This window comes from Macaca mulatta, chromosome 20 (assembly GCF_049350105.2).
Source record: "Macaca mulatta isolate MMU2019108-1 chromosome 20, T2T-MMU8v2.0, whole genome shotgun sequence".
NCBI classification, from domain to species: domain Eukaryota; kingdom Metazoa; phylum Chordata; class Mammalia; order Primates; family Cercopithecidae; genus Macaca; species Macaca mulatta.
The window spans coordinates 51,058,978-51,082,496 of NC_133425.1; the positions used below are offsets into that span (position 1 = coordinate 51,058,978).

The 23,519-nt window shown below is 35.8% G+C and overlaps 1 protein-coding gene across 1 annotated transcript in view; it reads left to right on the forward strand.

Moving 5' to 3' along the window:
• The window catches only part of LPCAT2 (lysophosphatidylcholine acyltransferase 2), a 75,663-nt gene extending 59,957 nt beyond the window's left edge, over nucleotides 1–15,706 (forward strand). Inside the window, exons 12-14 of the mRNA XM_001088176.5 lie at nucleotides 6,775–6,873; nucleotides 11,561–11,696; nucleotides 15,378–15,706. Coding sequence (XP_001088176.2) covers nucleotides 6,775–6,873; nucleotides 11,561–11,696; nucleotides 15,378–15,562 — 420 coding nt within the window. The 3' untranslated portion in view covers nucleotides 15,563–15,706. The remainder of the gene's footprint in view (nucleotides 1–6,774; nucleotides 6,874–11,560; nucleotides 11,697–15,377) is intronic.
• Nucleotides 15,707–23,519: the final 7,813 nt, after the last annotated feature.

Here is a 23,519-nt window from a genome sequence, read left to right on the forward strand (position 1 = left end):
AGAGGTTCAAAATCTGTTTTTCTTGTAATTTTACACCTGGTTCTTTCCATTATGTAAAAAAATGAAAAGTGCTTTTTAGGAAACTTATTTAACCGTAAAGAAACAGGTTCAGACAATGAAATTAAGCAGTTTCATATAAGGGTAGCATTTTTAAAAAATGATGGAGCTACTACCTAAAATTCTAAAGTTCTTTAATTCTGTTTCTTTAGTAAAAAGCACATAGCAATTTCGTTTTGTTTTGATACATTTGTAAAGAGAGTCAAAGACATTGGGGAATAAAACAGTATACACTCATAGTTCAAAAATGTCTCTAGCTGCCTTAATGAATCAAAATGTTCGCTCTTACACGTACTTCATACAAAATCAGGCATGCCCTGCTGACGTTAGCCAGCTCTTGTCGTGTCTTGTCCTGCCTTAGAGCAAGGAAAATTCTTTCGTTCATCTTTGAAAACTACAGGCAGGAAACAAGCAGCAAACAAAGAAGAAAAAAGAAAAACACATGAACAGTAATCAGTTAAATGGAATGTAAACCAATATAGAGAACAAATATTGCTGACTATTGCAATTGTTCTCAGCCCTGGCTGCAATTTGGAATCACTGGGAGAGCTCTTTAGGAATACTAATACTTGAGTCTCCAAATATGTTAAATAAGACTTTTTAAAAGTGGGGCCCAGAGATGAATATTTTTAAAGCTCCTCAAGTGATTCTGATGATCAGCCAAGGTTGACAGCCTCGATTGCTTTAAAGTAGGGCTGCCTCACAGTATTTTTCAAGCCTGTCTCAGCCAAAACTAAGGCCAAACAGGAGAGTCAGTGTTGCCAGCATTCAGGAGAAGGAAGATAGAAATACCAAGAAATTGCCACCCAAAAGCTGGGGTAGTTGTGCCTTTCTTGTGTACAGACCTTGGTTTGGTTTTATAATTTTGATAACAGGCTATTATAGCAGAGCAAACAGAATCCAGAATCCCGGTGCCAGTAGACACAGCTAGAGAGGCTGCATTGTAAGTGCTCAGTTCCTCTGTCTGCTATTTAATTGGTCTCCACCCATTCTGCTTCTCTGATTTTTAATGCATTGTCTCTATCCCAGGCTACTTTGGAGGGTCATCCTGAGTTTGCAGATAAATTCTTCCTTCCTCTTTGGACTCATTTAGAAGAAAGTTGTAACTATGGAAATGATGTAACTAGCCTGTTAACGTCCACAACTTCCTGTTAAAAATCCCTAGTGAAATGTGGAGAGGTTGGCTTTTGGCCTTCGTGTTCACCATCATCACCATCATATAATATTTATGAAACACCACACACATATAATTCTGAATGGAGCCAAGCACAGAGATCACATCCACTTTCCTCAAGGGACTTGTAATTTAACCTTGGTCTGGTATGCTACTTAGACCAGGTGTGGTTACACAAGAAGGAGGCTGCTGCCAGCAACCACACATTAATATCAATCTCTCTATTTTAGAATAAGTCCAGGAATATGTTAGGCATGGATGTAGTAAAGTAGCCAAGAAAGGGGAAAGCTGCCAGACATCTTTTAAGGTCTCAGAATATTAGGTTTATAATTTAACCTTTCCACAGGATGGTTGTGGAAAGAACAGTGTAACCACATTTTTGTTCCTCACTTTACTGTAAATGTTTCATAAAAGTTAAAACAATCATCTCACACTAGGAGTAGTATTATTGCCCTTGCTCCTCAAGTTAAAGGATTACCTACTTTTACGATTCTCTTCTAGCATGCTCACGGAAAAACATCCCGAAATTACCTAAGTTTCTCTCCTGTTCTCTTCTGAATTTGTGTAAGTAACCTCAGACATCAGAGTGGATACTAGAAACTAAAAATCTGAACTTTTCCCAAGTAACCAAATATTTAGCGTTGTGCAGAACCAATAGCCTAGCAAGTGATTGAATTTCTTAGTTTTCATTCAATATTTGTAAAGGCGCATTTTTAATGTTAGAAGCAATACTTAACTTGACACCTTTTTAAAAATTTGCCTGTTCTGTATGCAAGACTATTTATAGCCTAAGATTTATATAAGATCATTCATATAACTCCATGCCATTATTTTCAAATTTCTAACATTAAGTAATTTAATCAGTGTAAATTGAAAATCATACTCAGTGATAAAAATATATGAAATTATACATCTACATTTTTAAATTTCAAAATATCCCATGTGATTTTGAAAAGTAACTTTATCTTGATATAATCCACTAAATTTTATAACCTATAAAAAAGGAAAAGAACCATGTGCTCTGTAACTATGAACAGCAAACTTCCAAAAACATTCAAAATTTGTATGTGATCTTAAAGGTCACTTTAAAAATATTTTTGGGTAGTGGTGCATGTGTTTTTAAAAGTTGGTTTATCTAGCTACCCCAGTCAGAAATCTTATCAGTACTGGCTAGACATGGTAGCTCAAGCCTGTAATCTTAGCACTTTGGGAGACTGAGGCAGGCTGATCGCTTTGAGCCCAGGAGTTCAAGACTAGCCCGGGCAACATGGCAAAACTCTGTTTCTACAAAAAAAATTAAAAATCCCCACAACTAGCCAAGGAAGTTGGCACACGCCTATAGTCCCTGCTACTCAGGAGGCTGAGGTAGAGGATCGCTTGAGCCCGGGAGGTCCAGGCTGAGTGACACAGGGAGACCCTGTCTTGAAAAAACAATTATTAAAAAAAATCTTATCAGTAGTATTACACAACTACACATATAGTGGGGACTTAAAAAATATTTGTGGAGGCACTTACGACGTATGGATATTTAATGTGCCTACTGATCTTGAAGAACCTTCTGAATTGCTTTTTAAAAATATTTAAGTATATTAAAACAATTTTATTCCTAGAAAATTGATACAATTTATATGGTTAGAAATATGCTCTTAATCAGAATATTCAGTTAAATAGAATACTTCTTCGCATACTCTTCTGCATAACTGAGAATTTACTGTATTTTAATACTAATACTCCTTTCGATTTATAGAGTATCTTTCAAGATGTGAAGACTTTTTTTCTGTTGGTTGCTGTCAAGTAAATTCTGTTTTATGTAAACATTTTAAAATTATTTTGACGACATTGATTATCTCTCATTTACAGGGATGATATATATCAGTTATAACACAACAAAGAAAAATGGTCCCTCTTCTTGAGGGACTATCATTGCAAAATGTATTCAAAACCATATCCTTACATTTTGCTGAACATAAAAAGTTATAAAGAGTATCTAATTCCACATGAATAAAGATGTTGAATAAATTCAATGGTGACACAACTGGAAGGAACTGATACCTGAGAATCAGACACATGAGAATCACCACGTATTTTTTCAAGAGTTTTAAGTGGACAATATTTGAACAAGTAGCCTAGAGCTTCCTGCTGGCCCTGAAAGCTGGTGTTGTGTGACTGAGCAGATGAAATGTGCTGGGGGGCCATGAGCTCACAGTGACCTCCCCTCACACACACTTCCATGCTTTTCTGATCCTGCTGACTTCCAGGAAAGGGATGGCGCCCACTCTCTGGAGTTTCCATGAGACCATTATCTTTTCTATTTGTACTTACCCAATGCAAGTCCTTAGTTCCAACTCTGGACTTCTCTGGGCTCCAGATTAGGACAGGTTATGGAGAGGGATTATGGCCTCCCTCCAAAGAGCTGGTCTCCTTTGAAATGTGGCTCTGAAATATTTTCAAGTCTAGATTTTTTTTTATTAAGTTTATAATTCTTCCTGGGGACCTCAGTAGGTTTTTAAAGAGAAGAACCAAAGATTGTGGAATAATTCTTATCATGATACTGATTCAATATTTAAGAATTAAAAATAGTATATTTTGCTGTATAATTTTTATCTATTTTGGGGTACATTTTATCAAGCCATTTGCTTTAGTTAGCAGCCAGATTAACTAAATTTTAATTGCAGCTATGGCAGTAGTTAGTTTTGTGACCTCAGAGAAAGTTTTGTCTCATTTTTTTCATTGGTAAAAATGAAGAAGTTGAATGGATGATTTATAAGATTCCTTCCAGTTCTAAATTTTGTTATTCTGAATTTGGAATCTTAACAGTGTATTGATTTACTAACCCAATAATATAATCTCTCAGAATAATTTCCATGCTGCTTTTTCCTTCACATTACTAGGATGAAAACATTCATATACCCTCTCTTGTGATCATCTGCTTTAACATTCTTTGTCATTCAGAACCACTCATATGTTAATGAAATTAGAGGTCCAGAATATTACCTTGTTCTGTGACTAGTGGTAATGTTAAGAGTTTGTCACACTGCTGTTTCTCCATCTGCAAAATGACTTAATGATGCTTGACCTGTGTTACACATAGGGTTTGGTAGTATAGATAAAAACTGGATGTCTCACAATAAAGATACAACATAAATTCAAAGGAGTATTTCCAATTATTCAGATAATCTGTGATAGTAACTTCAGTGTCCATAAATCATTCTTGGATCTGTTCTTAAGAACTTCTATTTAAGACTTCTATGTTGCTTAGTGGAAAAAGTTAATTGCAGAAGAAATGTATCTATGTTGAGCAATATAGCCATGTTTCAAGAAGCTCCTCAGCCTCTAAGGCTCAGTAAAAACAGCCCTCCAGAGTGCATAAGAAAATTAAATGGTGGTGGCAAAGATGGAAAAGATTTCCTTTAATACTCTGCCTTCTCTGAAACTTCTAGAGTGATGAAAATGTAGATACTGACTGTGGTGCTGGTTACCATGGTGTATACATTTGTCAAAACACATCAAACTAAGCTGGGTGTGGTGGCACATGCCTGTAGTTACAGCTCCTCTGGAGGATGACGTGGAAGGATCTCTTGAGACAAGGAGTTCGAGCCTGTAGTGCGCTTATGATCGTGCCTATGGATAGCCACTGCGCTCCAGCCTGGGCAAGAGAGTAAGAGCATATCTTTAAAAAAACCAAAAACCAAAAAACACGTCAAACTCTACATTTAAAATGGATGCATTCTGTTGAATGTAAATGTAATCAACACAAATAAAGCTGATTAAAGAAAAGGAAAAAAAAACAAACAAACAAACAGAAAAAACAGCTCTCTGACAAACTGGTAATCAGACAAAAGGAAGTCAGAGGACCTGAATGTTTGTTTCAGAAATAAACCTTGTTCCTTTAGGGAAATCTCGAAACTTCTGTTTCTACCTTCTCTGGTGGGAAAGTGAGATTAAATTATTGCTGCTTTTAGTTTCCGCCCTGCAGTAAGATAAAGTAATATGGTGAAAATGATTCTTAACTTTTTAAGTTTGGGTTGCTTTGAGAAGCTTATAAAAGCTACATTTTTCTCTAGAAAGATGTCATAAAAATTGCATACCATTTCAGGGGCTTCACAGCCCTCCCTTCCCCAAATTCATCCATGAAACTCCAGCAAAGAATTATTGGCTTAGTGTTTAGAAGTGAAAGTTCTATGAACCTAGAGTAGTAGGTAAGGGTAGATGAGAAAAAGTTTGTTCTTGTTTTTTTTGTTTTTTTGTTTTTTTTCCCTTAGCCCCGTCTGTGTGCCGCGGAATGAGAATACACTGTTACACAAAGAAAACAGCCCTTGCTTTTAAGAAACTTTTGATTGAAGTGTAGATACTTCATCACAGACAATTATCATACTCTTGTGGTGTCAAATATTATTATTAGTCTATCAAATTAAGTACTGCCCTAGCTTTGTTGTTACTAGCTCGTAGTTTATCTGGGAATGTATCACTTGAAAATTTTGCTGCCAAAATGATTCTAACACCTGGTATTATAATCAAGTACTTACAGTTCTCTTTCTTTCTCCTTCCTCCTATACTCCCTCCACCTCTCTATCTTTTTCTAACACTTCCATCTCATTTGTCTGTTCTCCTCTTCTCCGTCTTTCTTTTTTAGTTCTCTGTCTGGTCTCTCTTCTTTCAGTCCTCCCTATTGTCTGCCTTATCTCTCTCTCTCTCTCTCTCTCTCTCTCTCTCTCTCTCTCTCTCTCTCTCTCTCTCTCTGTCTCTCTCTCTCTTCCTTTTCTCCTAAGCTTTCTTCTCTCCATTTTCATCTTCTTAGTGCTCCTGTCTAGGTAAACAGTTAATGTACAGGGAAAACTCTGTATTTAATCAGCCCGAATTACAATGATCAATTTCTTCCTTTATATTGCCATCAGGAAATGCCTCCTAAGGTGTATTATACTAGTTATGCTTTATTTTCATTGGCTTAGAAGTGCAAGATCTTCTGGGGTGATTGATGTCCCCCAGGGCTATTAAAGTTGCCCAAGTTTGCTTCAGTTGCTCCTGGTTTACTTCAGATTAAGCCTGGAAGAAAGAAAAAATGTAGCTGTGATTATTGCCGTTTTTCTTTTCTTTCCATTTTCCACATGTGGAAGATTGCTTAGTAACCCTTTAGGACCCTTAATGACCCTTTGATGTTGGTCTTTATGGCAGGACCACCAGTAATTGTGGAATGAACACTTCACTCACACAAAGGATGAAACTCACAGGTCCTGCCTCCCAGAGGGGCTCCAGTCATGGCAAAGCTGAGCTCAAGAACCCACACTGGGTGCCATTGAGCCATGATAAATGGCCCCAGTCATAAATAGTTTATATTTATTGCTAAACAGAAAATATATTTTTCTTCCTTCTTGGGAATAGTTGGGCTACTTGCTTGCTGTTCCTTCTCAGTGAGACTTTTCTCCAAATAGGAACAGTGAATGATGATGTTGAGCTATAAGACATACCTGAATTTCACCTTGTAGTAGGATTAATAGTAATTCCACTAGTGGCCCTTCTAATTAATTTCTCCCATCCTTTCACAGAACCATGACGGCAGCATCGACTTCCGAGAATATGTGATTGGCCTGGCTGTCTTGTGCAACCCTGCCAATACAGAGGAGATCATCCAAGTGGCATTTAAGGTAATGTCAGCCCCATTGAAAGCATCTTGGTCTGCCTTGTAAACAAGTGTTGACTCTAAGTGTATTATTTGGAAATCAGTGAATCTATTACATGATTTTATAGATCTGCTGTGACATGTACAGGACAATAATGTGATTAAATCAGTTGCTACTGAGAATAAAGAAAACACAAGCATTTGTTTACACAAAAAGTCTCTAGAAGTAGCCTAATTAACAGCATCAAGATTGAAGAGCAGGAGATTTCACAAGCTAACTTAAAAAATTATTTCTTTTCAGCTTCCCCATTTTGAAGCCCCAAAGGGGAAATTTATAAATAAACACCACCTGTCACTAGTCATCCTAATTCACTCTCTGGAAAGTTCTGATCTATCCTTATTTTCTCATTCTGTATGTCAGTGATATTTTCAGTGGTACTTTTTTTAAATGACATTTGTTTTGTCATTGTGGCATCAAGTGAACACCATCATAAATGTCCCAAGTTCCTGCCCCTCATGGCTTTCTGTAGTATCACATATATTTTCACAGCAATACAGGGGTCTAAATTGGGAGCTGATGAATAAAATTCATATCCCTGGTTCCCACAGAGCTTGATGAAAGTTTGAATTTTGAGGACCATTTACTTACAAGTGCAAAAGAAGAGGGAAGAATACATTCCCAAAATGTGGGTTCTGTTCTGAGAGTAAAGGGGCTTCATCTAATCAGTATGTTTAAATATGATATGCCCTTTTTGTTCTAAGGTCGTCTCTCAAGTAAAAGAGAAACTTGATTTCTCTCGTTGTCTTGCTAAGCTGTGTATATTTGCCCTTGTTGTACAGCCACGTAGTTCCCTTGCTTTCGTCCAGCAGGAGAGCTGCAGACCTTCTCTGTTTCTGTTTTCTTTTTTTCTTTTTTTTTTCTGAGACGGAGTCTCACTCTATTGCCCAGGCTGGAGTGCAGTGGCGCAATCTCGGCTCACTGCAAGTTCCACCTCCCAGGTTCACGCCGTTCTCCCGCCTCAGCCTCCCGCGTAGCTGGGACTACAGGTGCCCACCACCACGCCTGGCTAATTTTTTGTATTTTTCATAGAGACACGGTTTCACCATGTTAGCCAGGATGGTCTTGGTCTCCTGACCTCATGATCCGCCCGCCTCCGTCTCCCAAAGTGCTGGGATTACAGGTGTGAGCCACCGCGCCTGGCCTTCTGTTTCTGTTTTCTACTCATCTTTTCCTGACTTTCTTGGAGAAGAATGTCTCCCTGCAATTCCAAGAAGTCTTTTCCCCCTCTATTATCTAGAAAGACTTTCTTCTTCCAAGAGTTCATTTCTTATGTCTTAGAGGCCACTTGGGATGAGCCTTAGGAATTTTCATGTGCACTATCATTGATAGAAGAGCCCCTGAGTTTACTTTTTATTTCAGATTGGTTTAAACTGAGTTAACTGCTAGGCCTGTAAAGAACCTAAATGGTTGATGCTTAGCAGATGGTCATAAGGCAAGGGCCAGACTTTTTCCAAAGTTTAAATCCTTCAGCTTTTACAGACTTATTCATCATAAAACCTAAAATTACACACAGCTAACTTATTCTGATCTAGATATTTCTGTTTCTGTTTGGGGATTGTATGTGTAATTGTAAGTTTAGTTGAGCAAATGGTCATTTTTGGTTTACCAATGAAAGACCTGATATAAAATTTGGCCTTTAATCACAGTAATTACGTTTTGAAAGAAGCTGTGAGATTTTTATCTAGCTTAGACCTTGGTTTGGGGAAGGGGAAGGGAAGAAAGGAAGGCTTAAAACTATAATTACCTTTTTTTTTCAGTAAGGCAAGAATTATGCTTTACATTGGTTATTTTTTAACCCTCCTTTTCAAATGTGTTTTATGTTTTGGAAGTGTTTTTGCATACTTTTTATTTAGTAGTATCCTTTTATATATAGGATTCTTTTACATACTTTTATTTGGATAGCACTTCACAGTTAATTTCCCATCTTTTATCTTATTTCACCTTCACAGTGACACTTAGAGGTAGAATAGTAGTCAGGATTCATTTGCAAGCAGTAAGATAGACTGGCTGACTGACGCCAAAGTGGAATTATTTGTAAGGCCAGGGAGTAGACTCAAGGGAAAACTCACAGCCAGGCAGATTCAGAGGTCCTGGCTGCAGGAATATCCTTACACCCTCCCTGGGCACTGCAGTTAAAATGAGCAAACTTCGACTCTGTTCATAATACACATTTCAGGGAGGGTCCAGCTGGTCTTGGGCCATGTGCTTGATGGGAAAGACAGAATGTTTTCATTAAGATTCCACATTATTCTGTGCAATGGGGAGATATCAGTCCCCATTTCAAAGGAAACTGAGGTGTTAAACTTTCTACCAGAGTCCGGATCATGCATGGGGTTTACCTTAGATCTAGGAACTTTGTAGTGGGTAGTGACGAGCAAGTGAGGGAAATTGAAGAGTTTAGTGAGGGGAGTTATGGCAAAGGGCACATATAGAAGAAATAAAAGTATCTAGTATGGACCATGTAAAAGGAACTTACACAGAAGTGAGAGACACCAAAGCACCAAACCTGGCAAGAATTTAGACTGTTCAGATGAGTTGGTGCAAACTGTTTAGAAATGGAAGGCCTCTGAAGAAAGCTTAGAGCTTGTGAGGAGGGAGCTATGACTGAGTCCCAGCAATTACTGTGTGAAGTCCAAGGCACATGAAGAGCCTGAGGTCTACAGTTTGTGAAAACAGATGCCAATTCACTTTTCACTTTTCAACTATTGTATCCCCTAACTAGGGACTGAGTGGTAAGAAATGGAATTGAGACCAGAGCTTTGTCTGCTGGGGCAACAAATCTCAATTTCAAGTTACATTTTTTTTATTCTCCTACCCTTTAGGGACCATTAAAACATGATTCAGTATTTGCTTATTATTTTTTTCATAGTTATCACCCCTTATCTAATACCTGTTTTTCTCCGTTTTTGATCTTGTATTTGGTCAGAAGTAGAAATCTCAACATCAGGAACTCTAGATATTATCTGCCTGGATTTGGATGCCCCCTGTACTACTTGCAAGTGGTGTGACCTTGGGAAAAGTTACCTAACTTCCTTGTGCCTCAGCTTTCCCATCTGTAAGATAGGACTGACAGTGGCACCTACCATAAGACTATTGTGAGGGTTGAGTGAGTTAATACATGTAAAGTGATTTGAACACTTTTGATCAGTGCTTATAAAAAGTAAGTACTCATATAATTAAAAATTCTTAAGACCCAGGAGAGGATTTTGAATATGGAATATTAATTATCCATCAGTTATCCTTATTTTGCTGCATGACTTTCAGTCTACTCCACTCTACTGCCTTTTCCCCTCCTCCTAAAACATATTCAGTCTCTCCCTTCCTAAAATAACCTCTTTTGTGTTTGGGTACTACCCCAATTATCTCTTTCCCTTTGTTTCATAATTTCTTAAAATGAAGAGTCCATACTTCTTGCCTCTGCTTTTCACTTCTATTCATCTCATGATTCCCATTACAATCTGGCTTCCGGTCCCCTGAAATTGTTTACTAAAGTCATCAGGATCCTCTGATAATCAAATCCAACAAACGGTTTTGCTTCTTGCTTGGCCCTCCTATGGCATTTTGCTCTGTTAGCCCTTACCACTGTTAGCATCTCTTTCTCTTTCCTGAACACACCCCCTTAGCTTCTAGGATGCATGCTCTTATTTCCTGGTTCTCTCGTCTGGCTGCTGCTTCTAAGCCTTTTCTGTCAGTTCCTCTTCACTACTCATACCTCAACTGTTGCTGTTCCCAGGCCTTGCTTTACTTTGTGCATTCTCTACAGATAAGCTGAAACATGCCTATAGTTTCCATTTTTACCCAAATTCATATCTCAAGACTCCTCAGTTTCCTAAACTGATATTCTGAATCTCTTATTTACTCCTGGAACCTCTGATTCAAATTTAACCTATCTAGATCTAATTCTTGATCTCATTGGCACTTGTTCTGTTTTCCCACTTCGGTTAATGTAACCAGCTTTCACCCAGTTGCCTAAGCTAGAAGATATCATTTTTACTTCTGTCCTTTCCATCACTACAGACCCCTTATTGATATGCAAGTCTTGTCTTTGCTTTTTATGAATTCTGTCCCTTCCTATCCTTCCTACATCTCAAAACCAGACTCTTAATTGGTTTTCCTGCCTCTGGTTTTATCAACCTCTTGCTCCCAATTCATCCTCCATACTCTGCCTCAAAGTTTTCTCAGTTCTCATGGGATCATACTACCTTCACTCCCATTATAATCCTAAAGGATTTGGTGAGGAATTATATACACACCATGATCTGATTCCTGTTTGTCTCTATCTCCTGACTGGAGCCCCAAGCAATCACTTGCCATTCCCTGTATATTCTGGGAACTTCTCTTAATGTTCTAAGACCCAACTCAAATGTCAACTCCTGTGAAGCCTTCTTGGACCTCTCTGGGTAGGATTCATTATGTTCCCCATGGAGCTCCCCTGTTATGTACCATCAGTATAGCTCCTGTTTTAATCCTGTCTCTCTCAACCGTCAAGCTACAGGTGTTGTGAGGGTAGCAGAGATGATACTTTCCTAATATACATATTTCTAGCCCGTGCCACAGTAGATGTTTGAATTATTAAAGACTTTATTTTCTAAGATTATTCCCTACCACTATGACCCTGAGGGAACTAATTCTTACATTTTATTTTCTTCAGCTCTTTGATGTTGATGAGGATGGCTACATAACAGAGGAAGAGTTCTCTACCATTCTACAGGCTTCCCTTGGAGTGCCTGACCTTGATGTTTCTGGTCTCTTCAAAGAAATAGCCCAAGGGGACTCAATTTCCTATGGTGAGTAGGCAATTTGGCCTCCTGACTTAGTTTACAAGGAGGGCATCCAGACTATGGACTGATGATCAAGAGTGCTGTTTGTCTTAACTAATTACATTAATAATAGACATAATAGTAATAATGATGACCACAGTAATAATAGTAGTAATGGCATAATAGTAATAGCTAATTATGAGGACTTATATGCTAGGCACTCTTCTAAACATTTTATATATATTAACCCATTTAACCTTTATAGCAAGCCTATCTAATCGGTATTCTTAATTATTCTTATTTTACTAAGATGCAACGAATTTAAGTAACTTATCTAAGATAATTTAGCTAAAGAACATCAGAACCACAATTCAAAAACCAAAACAGTTTGGCTTTGGAGCCTGCACTATTGACTCTATACTTTAGTGCTCTCACTGTAAAGTGTGTCAGTGTGGCCAAGCAAAACTGAACAAGTAAACCAAATAGGTTGCAACTATAGTAAAGGAACATGGACTGAGGCACCAACAATAATAGTAGCTAAACCATTTATTGATGTTTACTATTAGTGACCTATGTAACTTTTCACATTCCTTGTCTCATGCCATCTTGCTAGCAGCACCTGTGAGTTAGGGTCTATCAGGGAGAAAGACCTTGTGGCAAAGTGGCAGGTCTATCCATCAGTAACTGTCTTTTCTCTTGATGACTCAAGTCCACCCATCAAAACAAGTTGCACTGGGCTGAAGTTTCTCTATTCACAGTGTAGTTGTTGAGAAACACACCTCAATGGAGAGGCCAAGATAATTGTTTCCCCATCTTGGGTTTGATGTGGTCATGGATGTCAAGCTGGCTTATCTTCCCCAGTCTTTCCCCTGAGGCTGGAGGGAGACTCCTCTTTAATTACTCTTTCCTTATGGTGTTCAAGAGTTTCAGCTTGTTAACTTTCATGGGATGGGAAAAGTAGATCACATACTTCTCTTACTTTTAATTACTGTCATTTAGATAATTAAATGCCTAGAGCACTTAATCTATTGAGTTCATTTGAAAAAATAGCATAAAATGGGAAGTATAAATACTGAAATGAAACTTATGAGTCATAAACTCATTTGTACTAATTCTTCCCTGGCTATTTTCTTTTCATAAGTAAGACTATTACTCTAAACTACTAAATTTTGAAAAACTATTGGAATAACTACTTCAATGGAAGCTAATACTAAAAATGATTTGTAGAAAACCATTATAACCTGTTGATTTAAGTAATTTTGCAGGGAAATCTGCTTTGTTTTTTGGAGTTCAACCTTTTTCTTTGCAGAATACAGAATATCTCCCCTTATTCTGCAAATAGGCAAATCTGCTATGTTTTTCAAGCATGTTTGAAGTATTTAAGTATAATTTTGTTTAAAAAGTAGATATTGATATCTGTCATGAATGTGACCATTTACATTGTTTAAATGTGATCCTTTAAATCAGGGGTTCCCAACCCTTGGGCCATGGACCGGTACTGACCTGTGGCCGTTAGGAACAGAGTTGCACAGCAGGAGGTGAGTGGCAGGCGAGTGAGCATTACTGCCTGAACTCTGCCTCCTGTCTGATCAGTGGAGGCGTTAGATTCTCGTCGGAGTGCATGAACCCTATTGTGAACTGCGCATGCGAGGGATCTAGGTTGCATGCTCCTTATAAGAATCCAGTCCCTGATGATCTGAGGTTGAACAGTTTCATTCTGAAACCATCTCCTCCATCCCCTTTACCATCCATGGAAAAATTGTCTTCCATGAAACCAGTCCCTGATGCCAAAATGGCTGGGGACTGCTGCCTTAAATTACTTTATTTTCAGTTTTCTGTTATCTAAATTAATGCTCAAATTCCACGTAGAGTCAATCACAGGACTTCTAGAAATGAGTTACTCTTTAATGCCACTGACATCCCAACAGAAGATCTTGATCTTTTGGCCATAGTCTTGAAATTAAAGTTCTTGGTTTCAGTAAATCAACTGTCATGCTCACTTATCTTCGAAGTCACTTAAGTCTTCTATGTGTCTCTGTCATTGAAACAGACTCATGTAGATAAAACTTTATTTTTATTTTTTTCTATAATGTATCCCTAGAAACTAGAAACTTTATTTTGGAAGTTAATAAAGAACAATTAGTAGTTTGCCTGATTTAGAAATAAAAAGTGTTTTATTAATGCAAAACAACATTGCAATTGCAAATAATGATTTGGGTTCAATCTGGTGACTTCCTCATCACTAAGACCTGTTTGTATATTTGTTTTTTTTGAGATAGGGTCTCACTCTGTTGCCCAGGCTGGAGTGCAATGGCATGATCACAGGTCACTGCAGACTAAGACCTATTTTTATATTCAAGAGTAAGGTAGTCTAATGTGTCATGACACAGACCCTTGCTTATCAGAGGATTTTTAAAAAGTAAATGGATAGAAATAGGACATTAAATTTATTTAAATTTAAACATTAAAGTTAAAATTATTTTATTATAGAGCCAAATGGCAACTAATCCAAAGACCATGCTGTCTTTGCTGTAATAAGCTCAATAAAGTTTTATCCACCCAAAAGTAGACAGTAGAAGGATTTAAAAATAGAAGACAGAATAATATTTCAGAAACTCCAGGTTACTGGAGGATTGAGGTTCAAATCCTGATAATTAACTAAGCCTTTTATAGCCCTATCCCAGCTTCTAAAACACTTGAGGTAAAAAGAACTCCTCTACTTGGAGGTCTTGTGGTATGATTATTATATATTGTACACTTTCCTATCCATTATTGATTATAAATCAAGGCTCAGCTTTTTAAGACTGTGTTTTTCTGTACCAGAGTTAAGGGCTCAAATAATTCTAAAAACCAGTTATAGAAAGTGGTGGGTAATAGAATTTTTTAAACATTTTTTAAATTGCTAGAAATAACAAAAATACAGAAAACTAAATAAAACATATAACGCACAATGAAGTTTTATAAAGTGAACACCTGTGTAACTACCATTCAAGTCAAGAAATAGAGCTTTTCCACAACTCCAGAAACCTCTGTGTGCCCTTTCCCAACCACACCTCTACCTCTCTCTTAAAGAAGAGGGTTGTTATCCTGACTTAAAAAGGAATCTCTGCCTTGCTTTATTTTACTTTAACAGTTCACCCCTAAAGTATGTCTCTTTAAATATTAAATTTTAGTTTTGTCTAAGTTTTTGAACTTTATATAAATAGACTGATACAATTATGTGTTACTTTATATCTTGCTTTTTTCATTAAACATTATGGCTTTAAGATTAATCCATATTGTGACTACTAGCTGTTCATTCATTTTCATTGCCTTATAGCCTTATGTTCCATGAGTATGACACAATTTATTTATGCATTTCTACTGTTGATGGACATCCAAGTTGTTTTTATTTTTTATCTATTATAAATAATGTTGCTGTGAACATTCTCATGCATGTCTCTCAGAGTACAATATGCACAAATTTCTCTAGGATATATACCTCAGAGTAGAATTAATGGGTCAAAGAGTATGTATATCTTCAACTTGACTAAATAATGGAAAAACTATCTCCCAAAGTGGTTGTACAACTTTTATTTTCATCAGCAATATTCATGTGTTGAGTAGTAGAATTTTGTAATAATTGCATTATTAGAGTCATTTATTAATCTGCATCATGTCAAAAGAAGATTCACCCCAACTTATTGGATTTTTTTCTTTCTCTTCTAGAGGAATTTAAAAGTTTTGCCTTAAGGCATCCAGAATATGCTAAGATATTTACCACATACCTAGACCTCCAGACGTGCCATGTGTTTTCATTACCAAAAGAAGTCCAGACAACCCCCTCCATTGCCAGTAATAAAGTCAGCCCTGAAAAGCATGAAGAGAGTGCCTCAGACAAAAAAGATGACTGAAAGCAGTATTTCCAATAAGGAAAACACAGTAGCTTTTGCTTGAAATTGTAAAGGCACTTATTGATAATACTTTTAATGTGTTGGTAATGATGTTTAAAATTGAAAGATTTTTTAAATAAAAATGATAGATTTTCTTACTAAAAATGTTTTTATTAACCTTGCTTTTATTGGAAAAAAATCAAGCAATATTTCTTTTTCTTTTATATTATATCATAGTTTAGTGATTCGTTTACTGGTGATACATATGTTTTTATGGATTTTCCAGTTTAATTTGCATATACAAATGAATGCAATGGTCTTACTATTGGTGAGGATTGAGCAACCTTATATAAAGTTTTAAAAATATAAACACTTTTTAATCTACTTTCCTCTAAAAATCAATAATATTCTATTATTTCTAATCCTTTTCCATTTGGGAAATAAGAATGAAGAATCTGAGAATTTTACATCTATAACTTTAAAGATTCATTTTCCATTTAAATTTCAGTGTCTTGGATCACTGAATATGGGAAGGGAGAGCTTCATTAATTAGATGCAACTTCTTAAGAACTTATATTCTCTTTAACATACATCTCTATTGTAGTTTTTTTCTCTTTTGTTTTTTGAGGTGGAGTCTTACTCTGTCACTTAGGCTGGAGTGCAGTGGTGCGATCTTGGCTCACTGCAACCTCCACCTCCCAGGTTCAAGTGATTCTCATGCCTCAGACTCCTGAGTAGCTGGGATTACACGTGCCCACCACCACACCCACTAATTTTTATATTTTTAGTAGAGATGTGGTTTTGCCATGTTGGCCAGGCTGGTTTCGAACTCCTGACCTCAGGTGATCCACCCATCTCAGCCTCCCAAAGTGCTGGGATCACAGGCATGAGCCACCGTGCCCAGCCTGTTGTAGATTTTCTTAACTACTTGCTAAGGAAATCATATCCTTTTACATGAACTACAGGTTTAGAACTTGGTTTTAAGACAACTGCTATGGCCAGAGGGTAAATGGGAATTGCCTTATTGAAGGTAACGTTGATTGGCTAATGAGAAAATGAATTGTTTGCCACAGAGTTGAATTTAATTTGAGTTAGATAGTTCAGAATGTAGCACTTGCCCTATAAATGAATCAGATTTGTTCTATTTATATAATATTAGAATTAATATATTATCTTCCAAGTGGGAATTTTATTTTGTTAAGTAGACTCTCAAATTTTAGAACTTGTGTGAAGTATCTTCACAGAAAACACAAAAGGTTTCAAAGTATCACCCAAAGCTAGGGAATCAAAAAACCTACTTTATTAATGCAAGACCACAATTTAAGACCCAGGCAGGAATCCAACAGCAACATTTTTCCTTTAGGTTAAGCAATAATTTTTCTGAATTGCCATTTTTAATGGGTCTCATACATGCATATTGCTAATATCATTCACGTTTGAGATTTTCAACAAAGAACCAATTTATTAATATAATGTACAAAAATAGTTGGCTTATTTTCTGAATTCAGTCTTTGAAATAAAACTCCTTGTTTTGGCTGTGTTTCTGAATGTATTGGTGATTCACCTCCAAGCTAATTTTTTAAAGTCATTTTTGAAGTTGGGAAGTCTCATGAGAGATGTTGAAGTATGTGTTTAATCAAGAGTCATGATTTCAAACTAGTTTTACATATGAAGCAGTTAGTGTTCTAATTTAATGGGTAAATGTGTGTTTGGATAATTAAATACCTGAAAATTTTATCCTTAGGTATATGTAATTATTTGCCTCTTATATGTCTTAAAGCTATTTAAACAAGGTGTTCAATGAGCCAAAACAATTGTTTAAGTAATTAGAACAGTACGTCTTTATCATAGTGTCTGTCATATGCAATGAATGTATGTAATACTAAAAAATCATGACTTTTATCAAAGAAAAACCACACATTAATCCTATTAATCATGAAAGCATAGCACTGTAAATTAAAGGTTTTCTATGACGCTCTTGAAAGTGATCCCACTGCTTTTCTGTTTTAGAATAATATTTTATGCTCTTTATTTCCATTTCTGTGAATGTGATATTTCTATTTTGTGATTATGTTACTGAATAAACAAACTTGCTACATAAAATTCTTAGCAATTAAAAAAATTCTGGTTCTGCCATTTTGTCTTGAATGTAATATACCTTTTTAGTATCATGTTTACATATTTATGAATATGATTAATCATCTTTGTTTGCATTAAGCTTTATGAAATGTCAGAAATAGTTTTACTCTAATGAAAAACTCAAATTTTGCCAAAAGTAGCAATATTCTTAAAGACATTGAATTTTAACTGGTTGAATTTTATATAGTAACACATGTCATGATCATCAATATTATTGCAGACCAGGACTCTGCTTATATGCCTTGCTAATAACAAAGATTTCTTTCACAGAGGCTTTTCTCCTCTTAAGATTTAAAGTAAGAATTACATTTTATTAAATCAGTTAAATGCACCATGGTTTCATATAATAATATAAAAAAATACTCTTTGAAGTGAGAAATATTTTATCCTAAAACCTCTAAACCATAAAAATTCAATTGAAACAGTTCTGTTGAAGGATAATGACATACTGACTGCTTATAGACCAAGTTGCTCGCATTATGTGTGTTTAGTCCTCCTCTGCCACTGCTTTTAGAGCCTTATAAGGCTGAGTGTGATGATAATGCTAGCTCTTATGGATATTTGAAGGAGACTGCCTCCCTTTTAGAAGACATCTGTTCTACTCTCTGCATGAGGCACAGCAGTAAAGCTATCTGATTCCCAGAATCAGAACTCTCACCTTCAAACTATTACCGAATGCAAGGTGGTTCATTGAAGGCTATTAATTGATGCTCAAATAGAAGGGCATTGACTATATTGGAACAGATGGACTCTCTACTACAAAAGTCTTTGGGTATTTGTTTCTTATATAGAAAATGCTAACATGGATAGAAAGATACTGCTACAAGACCATTCCTGGGAAAGCAGACTTTTTACATTTGTTTCCTTTTCTGCGCATTTGAATGAACGCCTCAAGTTTTTGTTAAATTGTTATATCAGAGTGATAAATAAGTGCTATGGCTTGATAGAGGTGAAACTCTTCATATATATTCAAAATACGTATCACAAACTTTGGTAAATAGGATAGTAATCTGAAGAACTTTTGCCCTTTTTACCTCATTTACTGTAACTCTTGTTCCTAGGTAATCGTTCTCTCCCAACAAACCTCTCAAGTGTCTGTGTAACAACCAACATGTTCTAACAAATTGTCTCCATTGCACTTCAGCCAGCTCCCTATTTTTTATAACGTATTAACTTTATCATTTTCTTATTTTGAAGGAACCTATGCACATTAGCAAAATTAAAGAGGTAGAGAAAAATATAAACAGAAAAAATTATGTTTACTTCTACCACTTTAAATCAACTATTACCAGTTTTACACATATTTTACTCCATCTTTTTTCAAAGTTTCTTACATTTTCAAAACAACAATGTGTATATGCTGTTTTATATTCTACTTTTTCACTTATAGCATAACATTTTTCAATGTCATTAAAATTCTCTGCAAATGTAAATTTTAAAAAGTGTACCTACTGTTTTTTGGAAATCTGTAACAAACTATGTGTAATCATTCTTCTAATATTAAACATATTGTGTCTAGAATTTATTTCTTCTGGTGGGTTCTTGGTCTTGCTGACTTCAAGAATGAAGCCGCGGAGTTCATGGTGAGTGTTACAGCTCTTAAACGTGATGTGTCCCGAGGTGGTGGTTCCTCCTTGTGGGTTCCTGGTCTCGCTGACTTCAAGAATGAAGCTGCAGACCTCACAGTGAGTGTTACAGCTCTTAAAGTTGGTGCGAACCCAAAGAGTGAGCAGCAGCAAGATTTCTTGTGAAGAGCAAAAGAATAGAGCTTCTACAGTGTGGAAGGTGACCCGAGCCGGTTGCCACTATTTGCCCAGGTGGCCAACTTTTATTCCCTTATTTGGCCCCACCCAGGTCCTGCTGATTGGTCCATCTTACAGAGTGCTGATTGGTCCATTTTTACAGAATGCTGATTGGTGCATTTACAATCCTCTAGCTAGACACAGAGTGCTGATTGGTGCATTTACAATCCTCTAGCTAAACGGAAAAGTTTCCAAGTCCCCACCCGACCCAGAAGCCCAGCTGGCTTCACCTCTCCATATGAGTTTGACTTTTATTTGGGATCTATTAAAAAATCCAACTCAATATTCCATAGTAGTTCATAATTAGAAATAGTTTGCTAAAACTTACTGAAAAATCTGCTGAAGATTTTATAATTATTAAAATTGGTTTGAAACTATTTTTATTACAGGAAAATTTTGATATTATTATAGATTACATTGAGTATGGTAATTTTAACCATAACTTAGCCTGAAGGTAATTTTATGTGAAGTTAACAGGTTCGTGTCTTTTAAAAGTGAGTAGATTTCATCTTTTCAAAATATTTTTTCCTTTGTAAAAGTAACAAACAACAATTATTACAATAAGCAATAATAATTATAATTGCTACCTATTTGGATTACCTATTGGCCTACTATGTATTAGTCATTGTGCTAAGTGATGTACAGGCATCTTATTTACAGTTCAACTCATTTGAACCTCAATGACTCATAGTTTTGTTTGTCCCTTATTTTATTTAACAAAATTTAAAACTATTTCTAAGTCACTCATTAAATGACAAAGCTTAAATCAAATTTTGTCTGATTGTAAAGGCCATACTTTTAATCATTTATATAAAACAATACAGCTGCTTGATTTATAGAATTTATAGATTTAGCTTCTGCCATATATTTTCTTACTGATGAATGATATATATCAAATGTTGACTTAGTTTTTAAATGGAAGACAGAGACGGTTTAGAATGGCCTATTTTCAGTCAGCCAAAAATGTCAAAACCTTCTGAGTAGTCCAGGTACTGGAAATCAGAGACAATTTGAACTTCAGGATACTACAATAATTTTTTTCCTTTGTGGGTAGTGGTGGAGCATGAATTCTCTACTTCTTATCAGTCCTTCTGCTGTGATGGCCCTTTTGGTCACACCTCTGTTCTCAAAATAAGAATATAATCAAAAAAGTAGAGTTTGAGGGAACTGAGGACTAAGTCAAAAGTGGGATACCTAGGACTTCATTCTAGTTACCGTGGAATTATCTCCTTTGCTTTTCTTCCTGTTTGTGCTTTTTCTATCCTGTTAATTCTCTTGCCTTATGGAAAGCACAGTGATTATTTCAAAGCATAAACCAGACATCACTTCTCCAGTTTAATTTTTTTCAAAGGCCCATTGCATTTTGGAAAAAAAATCAAAATATTCAACATGGCCTACAAAGCCCTGTCACCCTTAAATAGGGTGTTGAGTCTGGCTCGTACCCACAGTCTAAATCTCAACTGTCTCCAATCTCCTCCCTCATTAAACTCCTACCAGCAAATCTTTTCTTCAAACTGGCTAATGCCCTATTCTAGCCTCAGAGTTTTGTGCTGCTGTTCTCTTAGCTACAGTGTTCTTCCCCAGGATTTTTATCTGGCTTTCTCTTCTTCATTTAGTCTTTTGAACAAACAGCTTCATTGAGATATAATTCAGAGACATACAATTTATCCATTTAAGGTATACATTTTAATGTTTTTACTATATTCACAGAGTTGTACAACCATCACCACACTCCAATTTCAGAACGTTTTCATCTTGGTTCAGATTTTAAATCAAATGTCACATCATCCAGTAGGAACTCCAATCACTAATTAGAAATGCCCATTATGTTTCTACAGACATTCTCAATCCCACTACCTGTTTTGTTATTACACTTGAACTTACATGAAATTATTTACTTGTTTATACATTTATTGTCTGTTATTCCTAGCATATAGAAGGTATGCCTGACACATAGTAAACATTCGATCTTTGATGAATGAATGAATAATGATAACATTAATTTTTTTTTGCTTATTCTGCCTTGTATTGTGTAAGATTAGAGACAATCCTTACAACAAACTTGAAAACCCAGACTTATGATCTCTGAAACTCATATGTAAATTAAGGCTCAGAGAAGTTTCATCACTTGCTCAGAGTTACATAACTGGTGAATACCAGGGCTACATTTCAAACCCAAGTCTGCCTGACTCTAAATAAAGGGATGTTTGATTCAGCCAAAGTAACCTGAACCCTTAAAATAACCAAACAATTGTTTGACAGGCTTTAACTTCCAGTAACATGGAAACTAGATAACCTGAGAACCTGCTGGGCACAAAACCCCTAGAATACTGAACACAATATCACAAACGTATTTTGAAATGCACAAGATGAACATGCAAAATACTGAGGGAACTCCTCAATGGCCAAAAGTGGAAAGCAGCTGAAAACCAGAACTGTGTAAAAGCCTAAAAGTTACAGTTGTCCTGTAGACATTTGTCAATCTCAGTAACAAAGGGACTTAGTATTTTTTGGCTATGGAAGACAAAAGACAAGCTTTTTGTATAAGGTGGGAATGTTAAACTCAGACCTCATAGCAGAAAAAACAGATGAAGGGTTAGAGGCTCAGTAAAAGAAAGAACTGGAAAAATCCATCTTCTGACAAAAAAAGACAATGAGGAAAGTTTTCCGTCTTGGGCTGGGTGCTTGGTTGGAGCAGGGGGAAAGAATCTCTGATTTTTCAAAAAATTTCAATTAAAAAATGTTTCAAAACTCATTTTATGGCCCAGTGTTTGTATGTCTTGTTGAATGTCCCATGTGCATTTGAAAGGAATATGTATTCTGCATTTGTTGAGTGTAATGTTCAATAAATATAAATTAGGTTCGGTTAGTTGGTAATGCTATATAAACCCTCTATAGCCTCACTTTTTGTCCGCTTGTTCTATAATTATTGAAAAGGGGATATTGAAATTGTCAACTGCAACCATGGTTTTATCAGCAGTCAGTTTGTCTGACGTCCTGCCCTTAGATTCATAATCACTTATGATTTTCATTGTCTTGATGAATTGACCCTTTTATCATTATGAAATATTCCTCTTTAATTCTAATAATGCTGCTAATGTTACCATAGCTACTCCAACTATGCCAACTTTCTTATCATTAGTGTTTGCATGGTTTATATTTTTTCATCCTTTTACTATTAACTTGTGTCCTTATTTTTTAAATAAATATTTTTAAACATCTCTTAAATGAACATTTTATGACTCATTCAGGCCTTGATTTTTTTTTTCTATCTGACACTTTCTGTCTTTTAATTGGAGCATTTACTCCACCTACATTTAATGTAATTATTGATACAGTTAGGTTTACTACCATACAGAGTCTACTATCTTGCTTTTTGTTTTGTTTGTTCCATCTGTTCTAGGATACTCTCTCTTCTTTTTCTGACTTCTTTTGAATTAATCATTTTTTTTGACATTTTATCACTTTATATTTTCTTTTGACTTATTAGATATAATTACCTATTTTTAATGGTCGCTCCAAGGCTTACAATATCTTTCACATCTAAACTGTATCTTTAATGTAATATAGTCTACTTTCAAATAATAGTATACTTTTTCACCTATAGCATGTGAACCTTACAACAATATACTTTCATTTTACTCTACCTTATTATTTCTGCTATTGTCATATCTTATTTGTGTGTTTTAAACCCCACAAGACACTTTAATTATTTTTGTTATAAATAATTACCCTTGAGAGAAAGTAAGGCTTTGATAAAGAAAGGTATTTTGTATTTATCTACATATTTACTATTTCTGGCACCCTTCATTTCTTTATGTAGTTCCACTTTTCATCATTTTCCTTAAGCATGAGGACCTTCCTTGAACAGTTCTTGTAGCACAAATCTTCTGTCGATAAGCTCTCTCAACTTTATTTTGTCTAAATATGTCTTTATTTTGGCTTCATTTTTGTAGAATATTTTTGATGGATACAGAATTCTAGGCTGATTTTTTTTCCTTCTAGTACATTACAGATTTCATTGTCTTTTTCTTTTT